The following is a 20,373-nucleotide window of genomic DNA, read 5'->3' on the forward strand; positions in this document are numbered from 1 at the left end:
TCCTATAAAGGTCGCCTTTTTCCATATCTTTTGGTCCTGGAGACCCCTGAGGCTTAAGGTTGTATGTATCTTCTTTTCTTAGCAAATCAATATCCATTACGTAGAGCTCACAATTACAGCTTTTCCTGGAGGAAAAATATTAATGGATTCTGTCAAGACCATGAGACAGCCACTTCCCTACGTAATGGCTCTTGAGTTCCCTAAAAGCCTGTGCTTCCGTTAGAAAGTGATAAGGAAGCTTCCAATAAGCTCAGGAGTCTACTCAATATTTCCCACTTCCTCGGAGGTGATTAGTAGGGGGACATCCGTTGCCATGCGCGGCCCACCACTAAGTCCTGTAAGTCACATGGGCAGAGGCGCTTCCTGACATTTAGGACCCATTACCAGTCCCTGGGGACAAAGGGAGCCCTTCAGGCTTCCGTGGCAGCAGTGGCTAATTTACAGACATTCAAAAAACTAAATAAATGAATGAATGGATCATATAAAATTAAAAAAAACAAAACAAAGCAAAACAAAAAACAGGAGCACCTGGGTGGCTCAGTGGTTGAGCATCTGTCTTTGGCTCAGGTCCTGACCCCAGGGTCCTGGGATCAAGTTCCCCGTTTCTGCTTCTGCCTATGTCTCTGCCTCTGTGTCTCTTACGAACAAAACAAAACAAAACAAACAAAAATTAAAAACCAAAACCAAAAGCAGGCCCCCAAAGTTTTCAGGAAATTGGGTTTTGGGGGACTATTGACAGGTTAACCTGGTAACAATTAGACTTCAGAACTAGCAGGAGCGGTGCCTGGGTGGCTCAGTGGTTGAGCATCTGCCTTTGGCTCAGGTCTTGATCCTGAGGTCCTGGGATCGAGCCTGCATCAGGCTCTCCTCAAGGAGCTCACTTCTCCCTCTGTTTATGTCCCTGCCTCTCTCTGTGTCGCTCATGAACAAATAAATAAAATCTTAAAAAAAAAAACTGGCAGCAAAGCTGCAAGCTCAGGCTGTAAGCCCAGTTCCCCCTTAGTTCAGAGGCTCCATCTCTCTGTTTCTACCTCAACCCCCAACCCTGGAGAGAAAAAAAAAAAAGTGGCATCTGGCCAAATTCCCCCAGAGTTACAGCTCTGATAACCAGGAGCAGAGTCTAACAAACTTCTTAGTAAGTTTATTTAAGTAAGGATTTTGCAGGTCTCCTGTGGGAAATCCTTGAGCAGGTGTCCAGCGCGGGGGGATTCCGCTTGCTGTGTGGCCACCTAGTGGCCGTTGTAGGAACTTCATCGATGGGTTGCGGGGCGCTGACTGCACATTTATGCACGGATAGGGAATGAGCACCGATTTTTTTTTTTTTTTTTTAGAATATTACTTCGCAATTCTAGCCCATCCCAAGCGCGTTTTTTAAAATTCTATAATTGGGCAGCATAGATGCCTTAAGAAACAAGCAGTGTGGCTGTGCGGAGCTGGTTGGTATTTAGAATAACGGATGTTATATGGGGAATGCTGGTTAGGTTTGGTTTGGTTTTGGATTGCCATCACTGCATCCCTGGCAGACTGATGTAAGTATATATTTGAGATTCCTTCGCACAGAAGTATTTAGATAATATATTGCAACGGATGTGAATATGAATTCTGATTTATTTATTTTATTTTTTAAAGGTATTTATTTATTATTTATTTATTTATTTATTTATTTATTTATTTATTTATTTATGACACACACACACACACACACACAGAGGCAGAGACACAGGCGGAGGGAGAAGCAGGCTCCATGCAGGGAGCCTGATGTGGGACTGTGGGACGCGATCCCGGGACTCTAGGATCAGGCCCTGGGCCAAAGGCAGATGCCAAACCACTGAGCCACCCAGGGATCCCCCTGATTTATTTTTCTAAGTGTTTCTTAAAGGGATCTGTCCAAAAGTAAGCCGCAGAATCTATTGTCCTCCCTCTGCCCCCTGAGATGTACAGCTACTGATATCTCTGCTCAGGTTTTCTTATTTTTGTATTTATATTGTTTCTCTATGGGTTGCACTGTGTCTGCACCACTCAGTAGTCAGTGATTTGGGCAGAAGTTTTGGGCAAACTCTGTGAACTAGTAAAGTTTTGGCCATTGTCTGTGGGTGGATTGGAGAACATAATCAAAGGTTAGTCTGCTTTTACTTCTCTGTCGGATTTTCCTTTTGGTGGTGCTCTCTAGGGTCCTCACCCCCACACCATTCCTTTCTCCAGTCAGCCAGGGGTTTGTGGAGAGCTCCTCATACCTGCTATGCTGCACTCATTCCCAGGTGCCCCCATCCCCTTTCTGGCTGGTCCTCTCCTTGCCCTTGCTGCAACCACCATCTCAGCCTAGCATCTCAGTCCTAATTGCCTCTTAGGTAGAGTCACTATTGCTGGTAAATCATCTGAGTTCTTGTTTCCCAATCCAAACCAGCCCACTGTCATTAAAAAAATGTAAATATAAAATTAGGTAAAAGGTCTTAGAAGGGGCAGTACATGTGATAGACTCTGAAGCTCAAGCCTCATTTAGCTTCCAGATAAATCCACCTTCGTCCAGTGACCCAGCTGAGAGAGTAACTCACTACTCATAAACAACATCCCAGAGCTGTAACACGTTCAGTATTAATTTAGGCAGGTTCCAGCATCAGGAAGGGTTCTCTATCTGTGTATGGGGTGGGGCAGCGAGAAGTTCACAGGGCTAAGGAGGAAGACAGAGGTCCTAAGACGTTAGGTCGGGCAGGTCTGTCCATTCACAATAGGAATTCTGTCGGCAACTGTTCATTCAAGGGGGAAGACTCAAACTCTCAGAGGTGACGAGAGCCAGAAATATTAGGGCTATGAAATCATAATTGGCTCCATAACCAGAGATAGCCCTGGGCCTACAAGGAACCACTAGTATGGAGAAGCCATAAAGATGCTTCCTAATCCACAGATGGTGTTGGAAGGAGAAGATCTCTAAGACATAGCATCTGAAGAAAGAGTAGGTCAAGTCTCTAGGGGCTCAGGTAAGTAATAGGGGCAAGCATGGAGAATTCACCTTAAAATAAAAAAGGAGCTTAACTGTCAGAAGGCTTCTGGGGGTTATCTGAAGAACAGGGGAGAAGATTGGAAATCTAGAGTTATTATCTAGGTGGGAAGCAATAAAGCAGGAGGACTCAGGTGGTACCATACAGAATTGAAGAGAGAGGAGGAATTTGGAAAAAACAATCAAATCAGTTTCCTGAATTTGGAACTCAAGGCAAAGGGACAGTGAGTCGTTTGGATGAAATATGAGAATGATAGGAAAAATAATGAATGAATCAAGAAAGTGAGCCTTTTATAGGGGGAATAATGTATCACCAAAATACATATTGTTCATCAACGTGTGTGTTGTTCAAGCAGATACAAATATGTGACTCTCCCTTCGTTTTAGACATTGGAAGACTGTTGTTTGCTTTAATGAGGCCAGTATATGTGATGCAGAATTTCTTTTTTTCACCAATTTGCATAAAACATTTCAATTAGCATCTTTTGCTTTCAGTATGCAATCATCAATATTCTGTCTTAAATGGATTGTTTTTAAAGATTTTATTTATTTATTCATGAGAGAGAGAGAGAGAGAGAGAGAGGCAAAGACACAGGCAAAGGGAGAACCAGGCTCCATGCAGGGAGCCCAATGCAGGACATCACGCCCTGGGCCGAAGGCAGGCACTAAACCACTGAGCCACCCAGAGATCCCTTAAATGAATGGTTTTAATTAGAACAACAAATGTTTATTAAAAGCTCAATGGGGCTCCTGAGTGGATCAGTCTGTTAAGCATCCAACTCTTGATTTTGACTCAGGTCACGATATCAGGGATATGAGATTGAGCCCTACTTTGGGCTCCATGCTGGGCATAGAATCTGCTTGAGATTCTCTCTCTCCCTTTCCCTCTGACCCTCCCTGTTTATGCATGCACTTGCTCTCTCTCTCTCCCTCTCAAATAAATAAATAAATAAATGCTCACTAGGTGTAAAGTGCTGAGTCCCTGCTGTCTTTTGCCGATCTCACTTGTCCTCCCATCAACCAGTCAACATAGCAAGAAGAGTTTCATCAGGAACAACCAGCTTTCTTCCTTGATTTGCAGCCTTTATTTATTGAATCAGAAAATTCTCATTTCACAGTTGAAAAATTCATTTTAGTGAATGAAACAATTGCATATAGCTTTAACAGAAGCTATAAGAGAAGATGGTGGGAAACATTGGCATAAGAAACAGCTGAAATCATTCTTGGAACAGCCCCACACAGCATCATCAGGAAGGAGTAGAGATGGCACAAAAATTACACAGTAAGTTCTTGAATCTCTGTATTATAAAGATCTCATAAGCACCTCATGGGGGTTGTAGTTCTTCTCTGCTGAAACTAATTTTCTGAAATTCTTATAACCCCCTGACTTCTGTCAGCTTTACAAGGAATTCTAAAAATTTAGCAGTTTAGAATTAGATTCTAGGGAATTTAACCAGGAGCACTTCAAGTCCTCCTTTGCTGCCATCACAATTTTACGAACTACTCTGTAGTTAAGATGACTATTCTTCTGCCTCCTTCGCTGATAGGACATAAGCCATACAGCTATCTACCTTTTAATTATTTAGTGGAATCAGATGACTTCCTGCACTGAATTTCTTGGCATTTCTGCAGGAGACAATTTCTTTTAAACCAGAATTAGTGGTAATCGTGTCAGATTCCAATTAAGTTAAGTAGTTTTATGCTCCCAATGTTTTGCTTCTTCGACTCAGGGGTGTAATTTAATATCCTCAAGGTTTTGAGTCTTTTTAAAGCAACTAGATTGACATTTTAAAGGAAAACACTAAAGCAAAGAGGCTATTTTTGTTTTAGGCTAAAAAGCATTGAAAAGGTACGAATTTTTTTGTACTATATGTCTACAATACAGGTTGTAAATTCTGTAGGTAAATAATTACAGAAAGAATCTGTTTCTCGTCAACATTTTCTGTCCGGATAAAGAAATTTTGAAAAACTGCCAGAAGCTTGTGTAGCAAATATCTAGGGAAGGTTGTGAAGATCTTTCCGCCAGAATCCTCAACCTAGCCTTGCACAGCCATTTTGGATATCCAATTTCAAGTTCTAAATAAAAACAGATGGTTAAAAAGAAGTTATTTCCCCTAAAGTCTATAAGCATGTTATGTTTCAGTTACTCATTTTTATCTGCTAATTACAGTAACTTTTCTGGATTCTGTTGTACTACATTTATTCACATTTTCCCAAATCTCCTTAGCCATGGCTAATTAAGCAGTCATTATAAAATGAACAAGCCTATCAAAAGAAAGAAAACCATTTTGTTTTTCATTACAGAAAGCTAAACATTTTGCTTGCACTAGGGAGCATTTCTCTCCACTCTTCAGTATGAGACAGGTCCATCGTTATGGAGTGGAAGGACCATTAGAAATATCATCCCTTCCCCGTCCCAACAGAGGAAGTGTACTGGGGAAGTTTCCTTATAAGAATGTTTTGTGGGGGAAAGCTTCATATTAACCAGTACATTGTAGAAACTCAACAGAAATCAAAGAATGGATGAATGAACTGAAATGTAGCCGAACAATGCTCTTTTGTCCCCCTTTGACAAAAAACACAATTTCTTGATAGATTTTCTAACATAGCCATAGCAATTCGAAAATGAAATCATCCCTCAGATATAGCCAGTTATTGATGGGGTAAGTGAAACTTTGATGAAACTATCATGAAATAACTGTTCATGAGGAAGGTACTTTCTCTGTAATTACCTATGCTATTACATTTTTTAGAATCCTTCATTAAAACCCATAAGTGCATATATACTGGGCAAAAAAAGTTTGAGAAAGAAGTCTTGTTTTTGTTATGTCAACATGTGTTGAGACTCTGACACTGTCAAATTCTAGCTTGCTTCTGCAATCAGGTCAGAAGTTCTTGAACTATGTTCTGCTGAATTATCTGTTAGAAATTTTAGCATATCAGATAAAATCATTTCAACCATCCTGTTCTTCTGATAAAGAGAAAAAGTCCCTACTTCTATCAATGAGGAGGCAAAGGACACAAAGGATGCTAACGTTTAAGAAGTTAAAAAGTGGAGGGGTACCATCCGTCACAGGAACTTACCATTTTGGAACTTTGATTGGGATCGGCAATTCCTCTTGGATCTTTATTTGCAGGTTTCTATAATAAATAAATTTTACTGTGTCAGGAACTGCATCAGATATCATGTATAGACACACATGAGCGCATACACGTGCAGACCATCTCTTCTTGATTCATTAAAAATCTAATAAAGTTTGTAAGTTGCTGTGGGAGAGGCTGGGGTGAGGGACAGGGGATGGTTCTGGTCAGTGAAGTTTTATCAGAAACCAGTGTTCCTCGTAAACCTTGTGATGGATCTCTCCAACAGTGTACTTAGTAAGAGATTTCCAAACACTTTTCAAGTGCCAGAGTTTTCACCAAGAAAACATTTCTTTCGAAATTCCAGTAAAAACAACTTATAAAAATGGACTGTACTGATTGAGTGGGGACTGGGGAGAAATGCTCATTCAATTCCACCCCAACCGTACAGCACACGCTGAGATCCTTTTGTGTGACAGGAAAATTCTGCAGAATCACAGACTGAAATCTATCTTACTCATAAGACATTAATAAAGAAAGTGTAATGAGAATTGTTGATTTGAAAAAAATACATAGTTGAGAATCTTGGTGGTTTTAGTGCCCATCTCTGAATAATTGTTCTACCAGAGACCTTGAGGCTACAGATGCAGATACAGAGACTCTAGCAGTTCAGAAGATCCTAGAGATCCTGTAATAACTTTTTTTGACTCAGTCTCTAAGGCATATGCATGCAAATTTGGCTAATGTGTTTCTCTTTCATTAATATTGATCAGGGAATACATTCCAGTCAGTGGAAAGCCCTCAGGCTGATAAGGCCCTGCTGGAAGCCATCACTGGGTTTTGACTCCTGAAAATCAAGGTTGGGGGTAGGGTATGGCTGGTGAGGCATTCATCTCAAAAGCACCATTGAAGGGGCACAAACTCAGTAATTGTGAAAAATAATGTGTTAAAAATCTGTTTTTAAAAAATCTAATCTAATTCCCAAGAGTTCATGATGAACACAATGTCAGTATTTTACCTAAAGGTAGTATCTGTGCATGAATGAACAAGCATGACTTCTCGTGCTCTTCTCAAACGAATCCCAGCCCTGATGATAAGTGGGACCTGTCCTATTTCTGCCTCAAATCAGAGAGCTATGTTATATTATTGGACTTATTCAAGGAACCAGCAAACGGTTAAGTGGCACCAAAATTATTATTGAAATGGCCACGGATCAGTACAACTAACAGAAAAGAAGTAAGGGACCATACCAGTGTGATGTAGTGTGGACTTGAAAAACTGGTGGGAAGCCTCTCCAAGGACTCTGCAGTTCTTTGCTAGTGAAAAGAAACTCTGTTAACCTTCAATTTGTATTTAAACAAATGTGACTGTTTCTTAAGTGTGCTATATAAATTTTCTAGCTATCTCTGGAATACAACCTAGTAAATGGGAACAATATTCTTTCCTAGGCTATTCTCTTATAATGAAGGAGTCACAATCATACACTCGAGATGAGTGGGAGTTTCTTTACATGTGATGATGAGAATCACACAAGTCTTTCAGCCTCCAAATCTTAACTGAATTGTCCAAATGTCTGAAATCCCGCTTTTTGAACCTTGAAGATCTTTGAGGACCTCCAAAACTTACTGTTGTAATATAGAGATGCCTGGATGAGGTTATCTTCTTTTTTTGTTTTTTGTTTTTTGGTTTTTTTTTTTGTTTTTTAATTTTTATTTATTTATGATAGTCACAGAGAGAGAGAGAGAGAGAGAGAGAGAGAGAGGCAGAGACACAGGCAGAGGGAGAAGCAGGCTCCATGCAGGGAGCCTGATGTGGGATTCGATCCCGGGTCTCCAGGATCACGCCCTGGGCCAAAGGCAGACGCCAAACCGCTGCGCCACCCAGGGATCCCTCTTCTTTAAAGTGTTTTCTGTTAGCCCATAGTGGACATTTGTACAACTAGAAAACATGATCCAGTGGAAACAGGACCTACCTAGGAGAGGTACTGAGTGCCAGAGGAAAAAAATAACTAAGCATCATTAATGTAACAGGGAAAGGACATCAAGAGACTTTTCCCAAACTATAATTTTGCTGAAAACTGGCCTTTGATGGGTAACTAATGTGTCAAACAAGCACCAGCTAAATAACTGCTATTTATAAAAATTTATAATGAATAATACTCAAAGCCTAAATGAGAGATTTGACACCATGAGCTCTCCTGTATAATCTGTGTTTATAACATATTATGGTACATATACCATTAATAGTGAATTTAACTTATACATATATCTAACAAATATTTATTAAGCTCCTCTTCTTTATTCTCTCATTTAACTACAATGCCAAAGCATTTAAGGAACTTGCATTCTAGAAATGAAATAAATATGCCCCAAACTCTATGTGATCCTCTGGTTGACTTCTGTGAATTTTCATCATTGATCACATACTCAGGCTCCTTTCAGCTGACTCTCTTCTCTGGGAACACAACTGTTTTTCTTATTAATTCATAAAGCATGTTAACACATATTAAGTGCTACATATATAACAAACACTGTGATAAGTACATTTACATAGTTTCTTATTTAAATCTCAAGGCAAATATACAAGATTGGTATTAGCATCATGTTGTTCATATCACAAAATCTGAGTGTAAGCCTAAAAAAATTCCACACAATATTTTCCATCCATTCCAGTGGACAATTAAAACTTGCTTTTATAATCTTGGGGTCATCACTGGTATAATAAAAAGTATAAATAAATAAAATAGTAAACCATCATACAACCAGAGAAAGATTAACTAACCATCCATTTCAGTGGAAGTATTTCTGGTATACTGTCATATATGTATTTCTGGGGATTAAGTGGGACCATGTTCTGTAATATTGTGAAGTAACAAACACAGGGATTATGAGACATGTAGAGTTGGGGCAAAGCATTCAAAACCTGTGGATCTGTGTTACCAGATCACCACTAACAACAACAAAAAAATCCTAATTTAAAAATACTAGCATTATCATATTTTCATCAACATATGCATCTGATAATGGTCAGCTAATATTTAGCCTCTGAATTTAAGGCTTATTTTCCCTCCTTCAAGACAGTCCTCTTGGGAAATTTCATCAGTATTGTCTTATCAATAATGCTTTCTTCACTGGTTAATTCTTTTTAAGGGAATGACTTTGTAGCTTAATTTGGACATTTACAGTTTTTTCCATGAACTGAAGGCACTGGAAATCATAGCTGTTATTAAATGCAGTAAACAAGCTGCTAATTGTAGGGACTTAACCAAGATTGTTGGTTTTTCCTTTAGGTTTTCGTATATTGCTAAAGCTGTTATTTCAGTCAGCTTTTTCCTTTAGTGTAAAATACTATTGGCACATAACTGTAAATATTTTCCCATGTACATATACAGATTGCTGTTGGGTGTATTCATATGACAGGAAATGCTGGGTCATAAAGTTTATGCATGATTAGTTTTAATACTTAGCACCAATTTTCCCCATAGTTATACTGTTTAAACTCGTTAGCTTTGTATGAGAGTTTTCCTTGTCCATATCCTCACAAGTACTTAGTATTGTTGTCCTTTATTTATTTTTAATCATTTCATGGGAAAATACAATACAGATAAAACACACAAAAAACTGGTTCATGGCTTATTGACCAATTTTAGGTAAATATCCCTGTTATCACTCCCTTGGCTATGCAGTAAAACTTTGCCACTTCAAGTTTCGTATCACTATTTTCACCTACAACTTCCCTCTAAATTAGTCACATTCCTGATTTAAAATAATGACCTCACTGTTGCATGTCATTATACTTTTACCCCCAAACATTTACCTCTCAAGACTATAATTTAGTTTGTACATTTTTTAACTTTAAATTTTTTACTAGGAAAAATACATATATTTCTGTGTATATTGCAGTTTGAATTAATTTTGTTTATGGTTTGAGGACTGAATCAAAGTGTCTTTGTACATATGGATACTTTACTCTCCTGTGAAGTCACCTTTGTAATTCCTGACAGTCATGCTGTCTCTCTTATTTTTTTCTGCTCAGTCTGCCTGGAAGTTTATAAGATTTATTAATTACTAGAAAACCACTTTTGCTTTCATTGTTTTCTTATGAGTTTGTTTGTTTTTTATTTTGTTGGTGCCCAGTACTTACTGTTTTCCTGTCTAACTTGCATGGAGTTTTATTTGCTTTTCTTTTTTCTTCTTCTTTTTCTTTTCTTTTTTTTTTTTTGTTTCTTAAAATGAAAGCTAATATCATTGATATGACACTTTTTTTCTTTTCTGGCATAAGTATTTAGTGCTATAAACTTCTTTAATTACTGATTTCACTACTTCCCACAGATTTTGGTATGTTTTGTTCCATTTTCTTTTAGTTTAAAGTATTTTCTATCCCCCCTTTTGATTTCTTTTTAAAGATTTTATATTTTCATTCATGAGAGACACACACACAGAGAGAGAGAGAGAGAGAGAGAATGAGGCAGAGACACAGGCAGAGGAAGAAGCAGGCTCCATGCAGGGAGCCTGACATGGGACTCGATCCCGGGGTCTCCAGGATCAGGCCCTGGGCAGAAGGCGGCACTAAACCACTGAGCCACCCGGGGCCACCCTGATATTTATTTGACCCAAGTGCTCCTTAGAATTTCTTATCTAACTTTCAATTAGGGATTTTCCAAATATATTTCTGTTAATTATTTTTAATACAATTTTACTTTGAGAACATATTTTGTATGACTAATTCTTTTAAGTTTGTTAAGACTTCTTTTACATCCAGGGTGCCTGGGTGGCTTGGTGAGTTGAGTATCTGCCTTCATTCAGGTCATGATCTCAGAGCTCCCTGCCCAGTAGGGAATCTGCTTCTCCCTCTTCCTCTGCCCCTCTTACCTGCTCATGCTCTCCCTCTTAAAAAATAAATAGAATCTTTTTTTTTTTTATAAAAAAGCTTGTTTTATATCCCAAAATAGAGTTTGTGTTTGTAAACTTTTCCAATAGTGCACAAATATTCGTTAAATATTTAATGAATATATACTGCTTTGAAATAGTGTCTTGGTTTGCTCATGTCTTGCCATCCTTTCCTTCCCCACATGTGGATTGTAAGCTTCATTGGTGTGGAATCATGTTAAACAGTTCTTTTGCATCTCCCATGTCTTAGGGTTAGTTCCACTTCAAAACATATACAACTACTTTTTAAATAAATTAACTATTAAGAATGACATCTCCTTACATGGAGGGGATGAATATTAGGTAAAATTGGCTCAGTCCTTGTCTGCTGGTCATCACCAAAGTATCCTTTATTCTCCACTCCCAGTGAGTCTGTAGGTGGGCTGTCAAGAAGGAAATTGAATATTAACATAAGCTGTAGGATAAGTCTGTGGTTAATATTTAATCACTTAGGTGATTTCTAAAAGATTGGTACTCAGGTTACACGCTCTAATGATTAAATCTGAGGTAGGAACTAAAATTAGCATTCTTTTAAAAAATCTCTGATTCCCATGTGTAGCAAAGTTTGGGAACCACTGGAATAGGCATTTGGAAATGAGAACATAAATATCTAAAAGTTCAATTTACTGTTACTCTTACTTTGTCCTCAGTAAGGGGCTTATACTTCACCCCCATGGAGTATCATCTATGGTGATAAAGCTTATATATTCTCAGTAATGGTTACATTTCAACACATAGAAAAAACATACCTTTGAATTTGCTTCAGCTTAATGCATTTTTGGTAATGAATTAATAATATGACAACCCCAACACCAAAAATAACCAGGACAAGCATAACAGCCAGGATGGATATATCTGCAACATTAAAAAGCATAATAAGCTTTAGCCAGGACATCAACTTTAGGACAGTGGAATATTAACTAGAGCTGTTATAATCCAGTTTCTCCCTTCCTTAAATGACTTTAATTCCCCCTTCCTCCATTTTTTAAAAAAATATAAAGTAAAAATTCCAAACATTTTAGAAATTATCATTGTGTTAACCATTGGCACTCTACTCAAGAGTCCACTATGTTTAAGAACTACAATCAGCAGGAAATGTTTTGACTCCTTTATTAATTGACTCTAGGAAAGGTTTTGTTGTGTTATGGATTCTTAGAAGACCTAATCCAAATTTAACTAGAAGAAGATATGTTAATTCTAAAAGGCAATTGTTGTAAATTCAAGTTTGGGTATTTAAATATGCAAAATAATTAAAACATCATGCAAATCTATGCAGAAATACAACATACATCTATTAGACTTCAGAAATAAGGCAAAAATGTTTAGGCTTTTGATATATGCAAGATATTATATTTCTAGGATGCTCACTGGTAACATTTAAGTTTTCTCCCCAGTCCACATGTTCCTGTTCTTCCTTACACTGGCACTGAAGGTCATGGCCATCCACCTGGAAAAGCAGTCAGTCATATAATTTTATCAGATTATGTGTGTGTTTTGCACCTCACATATCTTAGTTCTACATCACACATACACACACACACACACACACACACACACACACTTTTACTGATTAGTTAACTAAACTGCACACCAGAATAAAACTTTAAAAAACATAAGCAAACAAAATTACAAGAAGCAACTGCTTTTGAAAATGGCCTTTGGACAAGAGAATAATTCTAATAAATTAAAAACCAGAGGAACAAGATGGTTTGACTTATCTTTCTAGAAGGCATCAATCTATTAAAGGAACAAGCCTGCTAGAGTTACACATATATCTAGACTGCAGGCTCTAGCTGGGCTTAGTAGTAATGAAATAATATTAACATGAGAAAAAGTGGTGGCATAATGTTTTCATCAAAAAGTGTGTGTAACGATTAAGAATAATGCATTCTTTCTGTATTTAAATCTCAGCTTTTCTTTCACATAACATCATGGACTTATTCTCCACAATATAAAAGTAGGTATAGAAATTGTACTCACCTTTTAAGCCTCTTCTAAAGCTTTTAAATGAATGTATATGTAAAGTACTTGAAAGAGTACCTGATATATATACAACTTTATATAAGTCTTATTGATTAATTGGGTTAAGGGGAGATATTATCCACAAATGCAAACTACTAGGTACTGCTAGTACTCGGTAGTGTTAATTGAAATTATATACATGTGTGAGTGTATATATATGTATATACATATGTATGTATATGTACATATACATACATATATACAATTATATATGTGTATATATGTGTATATATATGTGTAGACATATACACATACATATATGCATATATACACACATACATACATATTATATAATTTTTTGTTGATTTGTCAAAAACTTAGGTTAATGTTGACATTGGCATAATTTAACTATAAGTGACACTATGATAGATACAACTTTAAACATCAGGTTTAAACTTGATATGTACTAAGTTACTGGGTTTCTAGATTACCAGTCCACTAATAAAATATATACTTGCAATACTGGCAATATCTATGTATAATACTGGTTTGGATATTTAGATTAGTTTTATGGATGATCCATGAAAAAATGGATCCCAAATGTATTTTTAAAAAATCACCACACACACACACACACACACACACACACACACACACACACAAACACATACACGCATACACTCCATGCTCAGGAATGAAGTCCTTTGTAAATAAATGACTGGCAAGACATTAATTTAAAAAGCAGTCCAATCTTACAGCATTTTCATTGCATTGAGAAGAGCAATTGGTTGAATTGTAGACCTTTTCAAGTTTCATACATTCACCATTGCTGCACACCTGGAAATGAAGTTACCGATATGAATTAATAACTTGTTCTTAGAATGTACATGATTTTCGTATTGAAAAAAAATCACATGTAGAATATTCTGTAGAAGAAAGAATTCTCCATAAATGTTTGATAGATATTTGAAACAAAGATAGTGTACATTTATTGTTATATACAAAATCCTTAAAATATCTATATCCTTACTAATTCTTCAAATGTTAATTTATCAAAGATTTTATAATCATAAATGAAATAATTTCTTTTTATTACTTGTATCAAGTGTTCTTTTGATTTGGTAACGATCTTTGCTTGCTATATCACAGTTACTGATTAGGCACTTGTTATTGTCGTGTCAATTAACCTTATTTATGCTTATTAACTTTAAAAAATTTGCTTGTTATATTTTGTACATTTTATAACCAAAATATTGTTGTTTTTGTTGCTTATAATTATTACCTGGCTTATCTTCACACATTTAATTTTTACCTGTCATTTTTATTTTTACCCATTTCTTTTAAAAACTTGTATCAGGAAATATTTTTTCAACTCTATTGGGGTATATCATCCCACCTCTCTTGGCCTGTAAGACTTCTGCTGAGAATTTTATTGATAGTCTTATGGTCTTTCCCTTAGATATGATGAGTTGCTTTTCTCTTGTTTTTAAAATTCTCTTTTTATCTTTGGCTTTTGACAATTTGGCCATAATGTATCTCTGGATAATCTTCGGATTGGTCTTGCTTGTGTTTTTTTTGAGCTTTCTGAATCTAAATGTCCATATCCTTCCCAATATTTGGCAAATTTTCAACCATTATTATTAAAAATAATCTTTATTCCTCTTTATTTCCCTCTCTTCTCCTTCTGGGACTCACATAATGCATATATTCATTTTTTTTTGTCTTTAGTATCATATAAAGGCTTTCTTCACTAGTTTTCATTCTTTTCTCTTTTGTTCTTCCAACTTGCTAATTTCAAATGACCTATCTTAGACTTCGCTGATTTTTTCTTCTGAATGATCCAGTCTGCCATTGAAGCTGTGGCTGGACCAAGATCTGCAGGTCTGTCTCCAGGGATATAGATAAGTCTGGTGGGTGCCTAGCAGATGTTGTTGGTAACAGTACCAAAGCCAAATGGGGTTACAGCCAAGTAGCAGGAGACATGGGTATTTATGGGGTCTGTAGCCAAGATTATGGTCAACAAGCTTATCACCCAGCAATGGGCCTCCTTCCTCAAAATGGACTCCATCAGTGTTTTGCAAGATACTACCTGGTTTCAAAGCTTCTACAAAGGTGCTTTTTCCATGGCTGGCTACTAAATTATTACTGCTGTGCGGAGATACAACTGGGACACCTCTTATTCCACCATTTTGCTGATGTCATCCCCTGAAAAATCCTTTCAGTCCACCAATTCAAAGCTTACTTTAACATTTTAAATAGGGAAATTTTAATCTACTTATATTCATTGTGATAAGTGATATGTTTAATTTTACTCCTTTCATTTTAGTATATTATTTTAAATGTTAGACATTTTAGCTTTTTTATCTTTATTACTTTTTCTGCAATTATTTGAAAGCCATATGTTGTGTTTTCTAAACATTGATTCATTTTGCATTAAAACATTTAAATCTTAATCATTCTATCATTGTCAATACCAAATAAGCATTAACTCTTCCTTATGTAAGCTAAGACATTTGTCACATTTTTATTCTTTACTTTTCTTTATATATTTGTTTGAGAAAATTGAAATTTGAGATTTGTATAGATTGTTATTCACTATTCAATGTTTTATAATCTTATAATAAACATATTAATAATAAATAACTAGAATTTATTCAAAATTAATATAGACTTTCTGGCTTGCAACTATTTCCTTAATATTCTCTCTACTCACTTAACTTTTTAGTTTAATTCATTTCTCAGCTGGCTAGAGCACTTTCTTGACTACCTTTCTTTTCAGAAATAAATGCTATCTAATTTACTGTAGTTTTTTATAGTCATAAAGTGTGTGAGGACTTCATCCTATTTCTTTCTATATGAATAATAACTTGGCTGTAAGTATGGTTTTAGGATTCCAATACTTCTATTCCCCAAAGCTCCACAGATTTTGCTGCAATATCTTCTGGCATTTCTTTTTGGAGATAAATGTAATAACAGCCTGATAATTGTTGTTGTTGCTGTTGTTGTTGAAAAGTGCCGCTTGCCTTCTTTAGTGCTTACGTGACATTTTCTTTATTGTTGACTGTATGCTGTGAGGATGATTCAAATGCTTACCTCCTTCTATGAATTTTTTCTGGTACTGAGTTTTTATTTTATACATTCTTCAGCTCAGTGATTTTTTTGTTATTACATCTTCAATCGTACTTTTACTTATGTTTTCTTTATCTAGGATTCCTATTAAAACAGTATTAGATTTCTTAGGACTATTTTTCCTGCTTGTATTCATTTTCTTCTTTAGAATTCCTTTATTTCATCCTTGTGTGTTAAGAATTTTAACTTCTAATTTACTATTTTTTTTGTGTTATCCATTTCATGGTTTACTGCTCAAAATACAAAATAAATCAGTAGTTATGATTTATTTTGTAATTTGAAGGCAGTGCTTGTTTTCAAATAATACCATTTTTATAGATTTAATATCCATTTAAATCTGATTAAAATATAAATTTAACTTTTTTCTAAAGGATTTCTCTCTTTTCTTATGTATATGTGTTTCATAGGGGAAGATCCATCTATGAGTCCTCAGATTAATCTCCATTGTTCACACTGTTGAATTCTTTTATGTCTGTTGCTATTTGTCTTCTTTCTAATCCCTATAGAATGGATTTTCCTATATACATGATCAATGAACAATGGAAAACACTGTGTAAATCTATGTAAATATCTTTCCACATACTTCAGGTTCAACTAAAGGGAAACATTGAAATGTTCCTTTTTTGATTTTGCCATATTTATATGTATATAAATGTTTATATATAAAGAGAAAACTATAGAGACAGGTTTGCGGCAATTCTTTTGTGCCAGTGAAGACTAGTATTCTCTCTTCCCTTCCCCTTCTCCTCTACTCTTCTTCCTTTTCCACTGTATTATTTTCCTTATCTATGCTGCAAGTTCTATAAGGAAAAAAAAAATCCGGGAGCAATGGGATATGTTTGCCCTCATTTCTTATGCCAAATTAAAATTGACCCAGAAAGAAAAAATATTAAGAGAAACTAGAATGTTTTATTCATTTTAATTTACTCATATATAAAAATACTATCTCAATGTAAAAATGAGATGAAAAGTCTATAATTAGTATCTTTGTGATACCTCTGTAAACTGACATTTGCTATTCATAAATTCCATCATTGTGAAATAGTTCAATAACTGGCACCATTATGATTTGTATGCTTTTTTAAAAAGATTTTATTTATTTATTCATGAAAGACACAAAGAGAGAGATAGAGAGAGAGGCGGAGACAAAGGCAGAGAGAGAAGCAGGCTCCATGCAGGGAGTCGTGGGACTTGATCCTGGGTCTCCAGGATCACTCCCTATGCTGAAGGAAGTGCTAAACTGCTGAGACATCAGGGCTGCCCTGATTTGTACACTTTTATACTAAGACTTCTCCTGAAACAATAGGCCCTCTATGTGGCGGCATATGGTCACAACATACTTATAAGATCAAGATGCAGTAATAGCTTCCATATAAATTCCTTTGCTTAATCCCTGCCACTCTTAATGGGTTCTATGAAGGGTAAGTCATACTTTTGCTTAGTATTTCTGGATGTTTTTTCTTACCCGATGTGAATAGAAAATTGTTTGATATTTTCTCTAATCTAATGCCTCATACACTCTATCGTTGAAAGTCATTGAACTCTCTAGTATGTGGCTGGTACACATACGTACGTAAAATTTTACAAATATACATTCCTCACAATTTTGATATTTAATTATTTTAATGGGAAATTGTAATACTTAAAAATATGGATTTGAAATATAATCTCCATTAAATTATTAAATTCTAATTCCTTCCTTTACATTCTGGATTTTTTTTCAATTCATTTCTCTATCACATTATATGCATGATACTATGTAATGTTTGTGGGTGGTGGTATGGGAGAAGAGAAGCTATATCACAGACAGTAACTATAGTATTTTGAAATAACTGATTTTTAAAAAGTATTATGTTTTCTATATATTCCTGTGTTTATAAGCTTTGATGAGTTGGCTGTTGTTTTTAGGATGCATCTAAATTTTCCACCTTGGAATGATAAACCTCTTCTGATCTGGCCTTACTCTAGCTGCTCAGCTTCATATTCTGACATTTCACCCAAAGCTCCAGTAACATTGAAATTGTCAGTTACATGACTATGCTATACATTTGCACCTTTGCATATTATGTAGGTATTTCTTTCTAAAAAGCATTTTCTCATTTTGTCTGCATTGAAAAATGTTCATAATGTCAAAGTTGAAATATCACTTGTCCAAGTAAAGTCAGTCACCTCTTGTTTTGGACTCAAATGTGCATTGGTCACACCACTATAAAAGCACTTGTATTAGATTGTAATATATAATTCAATCTATGAAATTCTCAAGTACACTCATCTTTATATCATTTGTGTCTAGCATGGCCACTGGCACCATAGCATGTGCCCAGTAAATAGGAATGAATGAATAAAATAAATGAAGAACATATGGCTACTTCACAGTCAAATTAATTAAAAAAATTATGTCTATAATTTCACTAGATGTCTACTCTAAGATACTAATTAGCACACTAATAACATTTGCATATCATTTTCTATAACAGAGATTAGACAAAATGAATATTTATTATAGTGTTATTACTACTTTGCTCAATTAAAATAAAAAGTTACCCATTTGTTTCTGCTTTTCCATATAGAGGCCCTCAGGAACCAATTAAAAAATAATTTTTTAAAGTGGCTGAACCAAGAAGTTTTCATAAAACAGAGGACTTTCATCTTACCATTCCATCTCCACATTTTGTTCCAGGAGCAACCAGGCCCAAATCTTTAGAATTGTGGTATAAAATAAAAGTTTTGCACTCTGCAGTGACATTCTGCTTTGAAATCTTCTTAAGGTGATTGATCTTTTCTTTCCCAAGTAGTGATGAATGCTGCCCTCTACTGCAGTGTATCTTTCCACATTTGACATCTCTGAAGGAAAGGAAAAATATTCTGTCTTGGGACCAGGAAATAGAACTTTATAGAGATGAGGCTGGCAGTATAGTGGTGTGGCCTGGTCACTTTTCTCTAGACCCAGGCTCATCAGTGGGTTGCAAAAGCACCAAGAGAGGCAGGATGAAAGGTTAGACAAAGTCCTGACTTTGGGACCTGTGATGAGTAGGTGAAGATGTAAAATAATTGTATTTCTTTAGAGTTCTGTGATTCTCACAAATCCATATTAGCTCAAGTTTACAGAAGAATATTTCCTATTAGTAATTTGAGTTTGTATAACTTTCATCAATACGTTAAGATTTCTCTCTTATTCTTTATTCTTTCTTGCACAGAGCACATCAGTTAATTCTCACACACACAAAAAAACTATGCATTTGCTATTACTATTATACCCATTTTATAGATTAGGCAAAAATTGGAAGCTAGAGGAAGTTAAGTGACTGCCGAGTTTCACCTCGTATATATAGGAGCAAAGTTGAACTTGACCAAAGTTTTCTTTGTTGTTTTCAGTCCAATCCCTGTTTTATGGCACAGAAAAAAACCTTTCTGAGTATAGCAAACCTGGAAGAATGACACAGCTAATGCTTTTTAAAATCAGATCTAGCTTCCACTTCTCTCCTTCCTTCCAATTTCAAGTTCTACTTTTCTTTCCTGTTATGGCTTCACTTATTCCTTCTTTCTGTTTCTTTTCCCCTATTCCACTGTATCTTCCTATTGTTTTTTTGGCTTCTCTTCCTCCCTTTCTTTCCTAAGAAATTTATCTCTTTCTTATCTTTTCTCCTTGTTCTCCATGACCTTCAGCTCATAGTATGTAAATACCAGTTACACAGACAGGGATGTGTGCTCATTCCCTCACCCCCTCTCTTCCTAATCTCCTCAGTAAAAAGAGGTTAGCAGCTGTCAGAACAAGAGCAATTTTGATTTTGCAAAAACACTCTTAAAAAGCACTTACTTCTCTTCACAGGGAATTAAGCTGTTTTCCTTGTTTTTGCAGTATCCAAATCTATTTCCTTTTTTATTCATCTCATAGCAGAGATCAGAACTGTCTTTCACCTCTAGGATCCAAAATGGAATAATTAAAGTAGAACAATAAAAACATGAATGTTATAAATCGTAAAATATCTTATTTTTCTAATGCAATTGAAATTTCAGTATTAAGAATTGGTAAGGCAGAACGGGAAAAATAAATCATTCTAAAGCTATCCTATTGCATCAGGAGGATATTTTAGGGAGAAGTATGGATATAAAAAAGTAACAAACATACCTTAACCCACATACTGAGCTAGTTAATGTTAGAGGTAATATCAACTAATATTAACGGTAATATCCAAAGAAATTCTAGGTAAGATCTGGGAAGAATATCACAAATGGCATTATCTTCAATCTTGTCCCTAAATTTTTACAGGATAATAA

At 35.7% G+C, this 20,373-nt stretch overlaps 1 protein-coding gene across 2 annotated transcripts in view; it reads right to left on the reverse strand.

The window, feature by feature from the left end:
• Positions 1-4,057: 4,057 nt before the first annotated feature.
• ADAM7 (ADAM metallopeptidase domain 7) overlaps positions 4,058-20,373 on the reverse strand; it is a 62,385-nt gene continuing 46,069 nt past the window's right edge. The window contains exons 15-23 of one of the 2 annotated variants that reach the window (XM_077868814.1): positions 19,913-20,015; positions 18,750-18,939; positions 13,723-13,803; positions 12,373-12,451; positions 11,754-11,859; positions 11,288-11,387; positions 7,327-7,392; positions 6,080-6,136; positions 4,058-5,071 (exon numbers count right to left, since the gene is read on the reverse strand). In XM_077868814.1, coding sequence (XP_077724940.1) covers positions 5,027-5,071; positions 6,080-6,136; positions 7,327-7,392; positions 11,288-11,387; positions 11,754-11,859; positions 12,373-12,451; positions 13,723-13,803; positions 18,750-18,939; positions 19,913-20,015 — 827 coding nt within the window. In that variant the 3' untranslated portion in view covers positions 4,058-5,026. The remainder of the gene's footprint in view (positions 5,072-6,079; positions 6,137-7,326; positions 7,393-11,287; positions 11,388-11,753; positions 11,860-12,372; positions 12,452-13,722; positions 13,804-18,749; positions 18,940-19,912; positions 20,016-20,373) is intronic. The other variant, XM_077868815.1, reaches the window with a different exon arrangement.

This window comes from Canis aureus, chromosome 24 (assembly GCF_053574225.1).
Source record: "Canis aureus isolate CA01 chromosome 24, VMU_Caureus_v.1.0, whole genome shotgun sequence".
Lineage (NCBI taxonomy): Eukaryota > Metazoa > Chordata > Mammalia > Carnivora > Canidae > Canis > Canis aureus.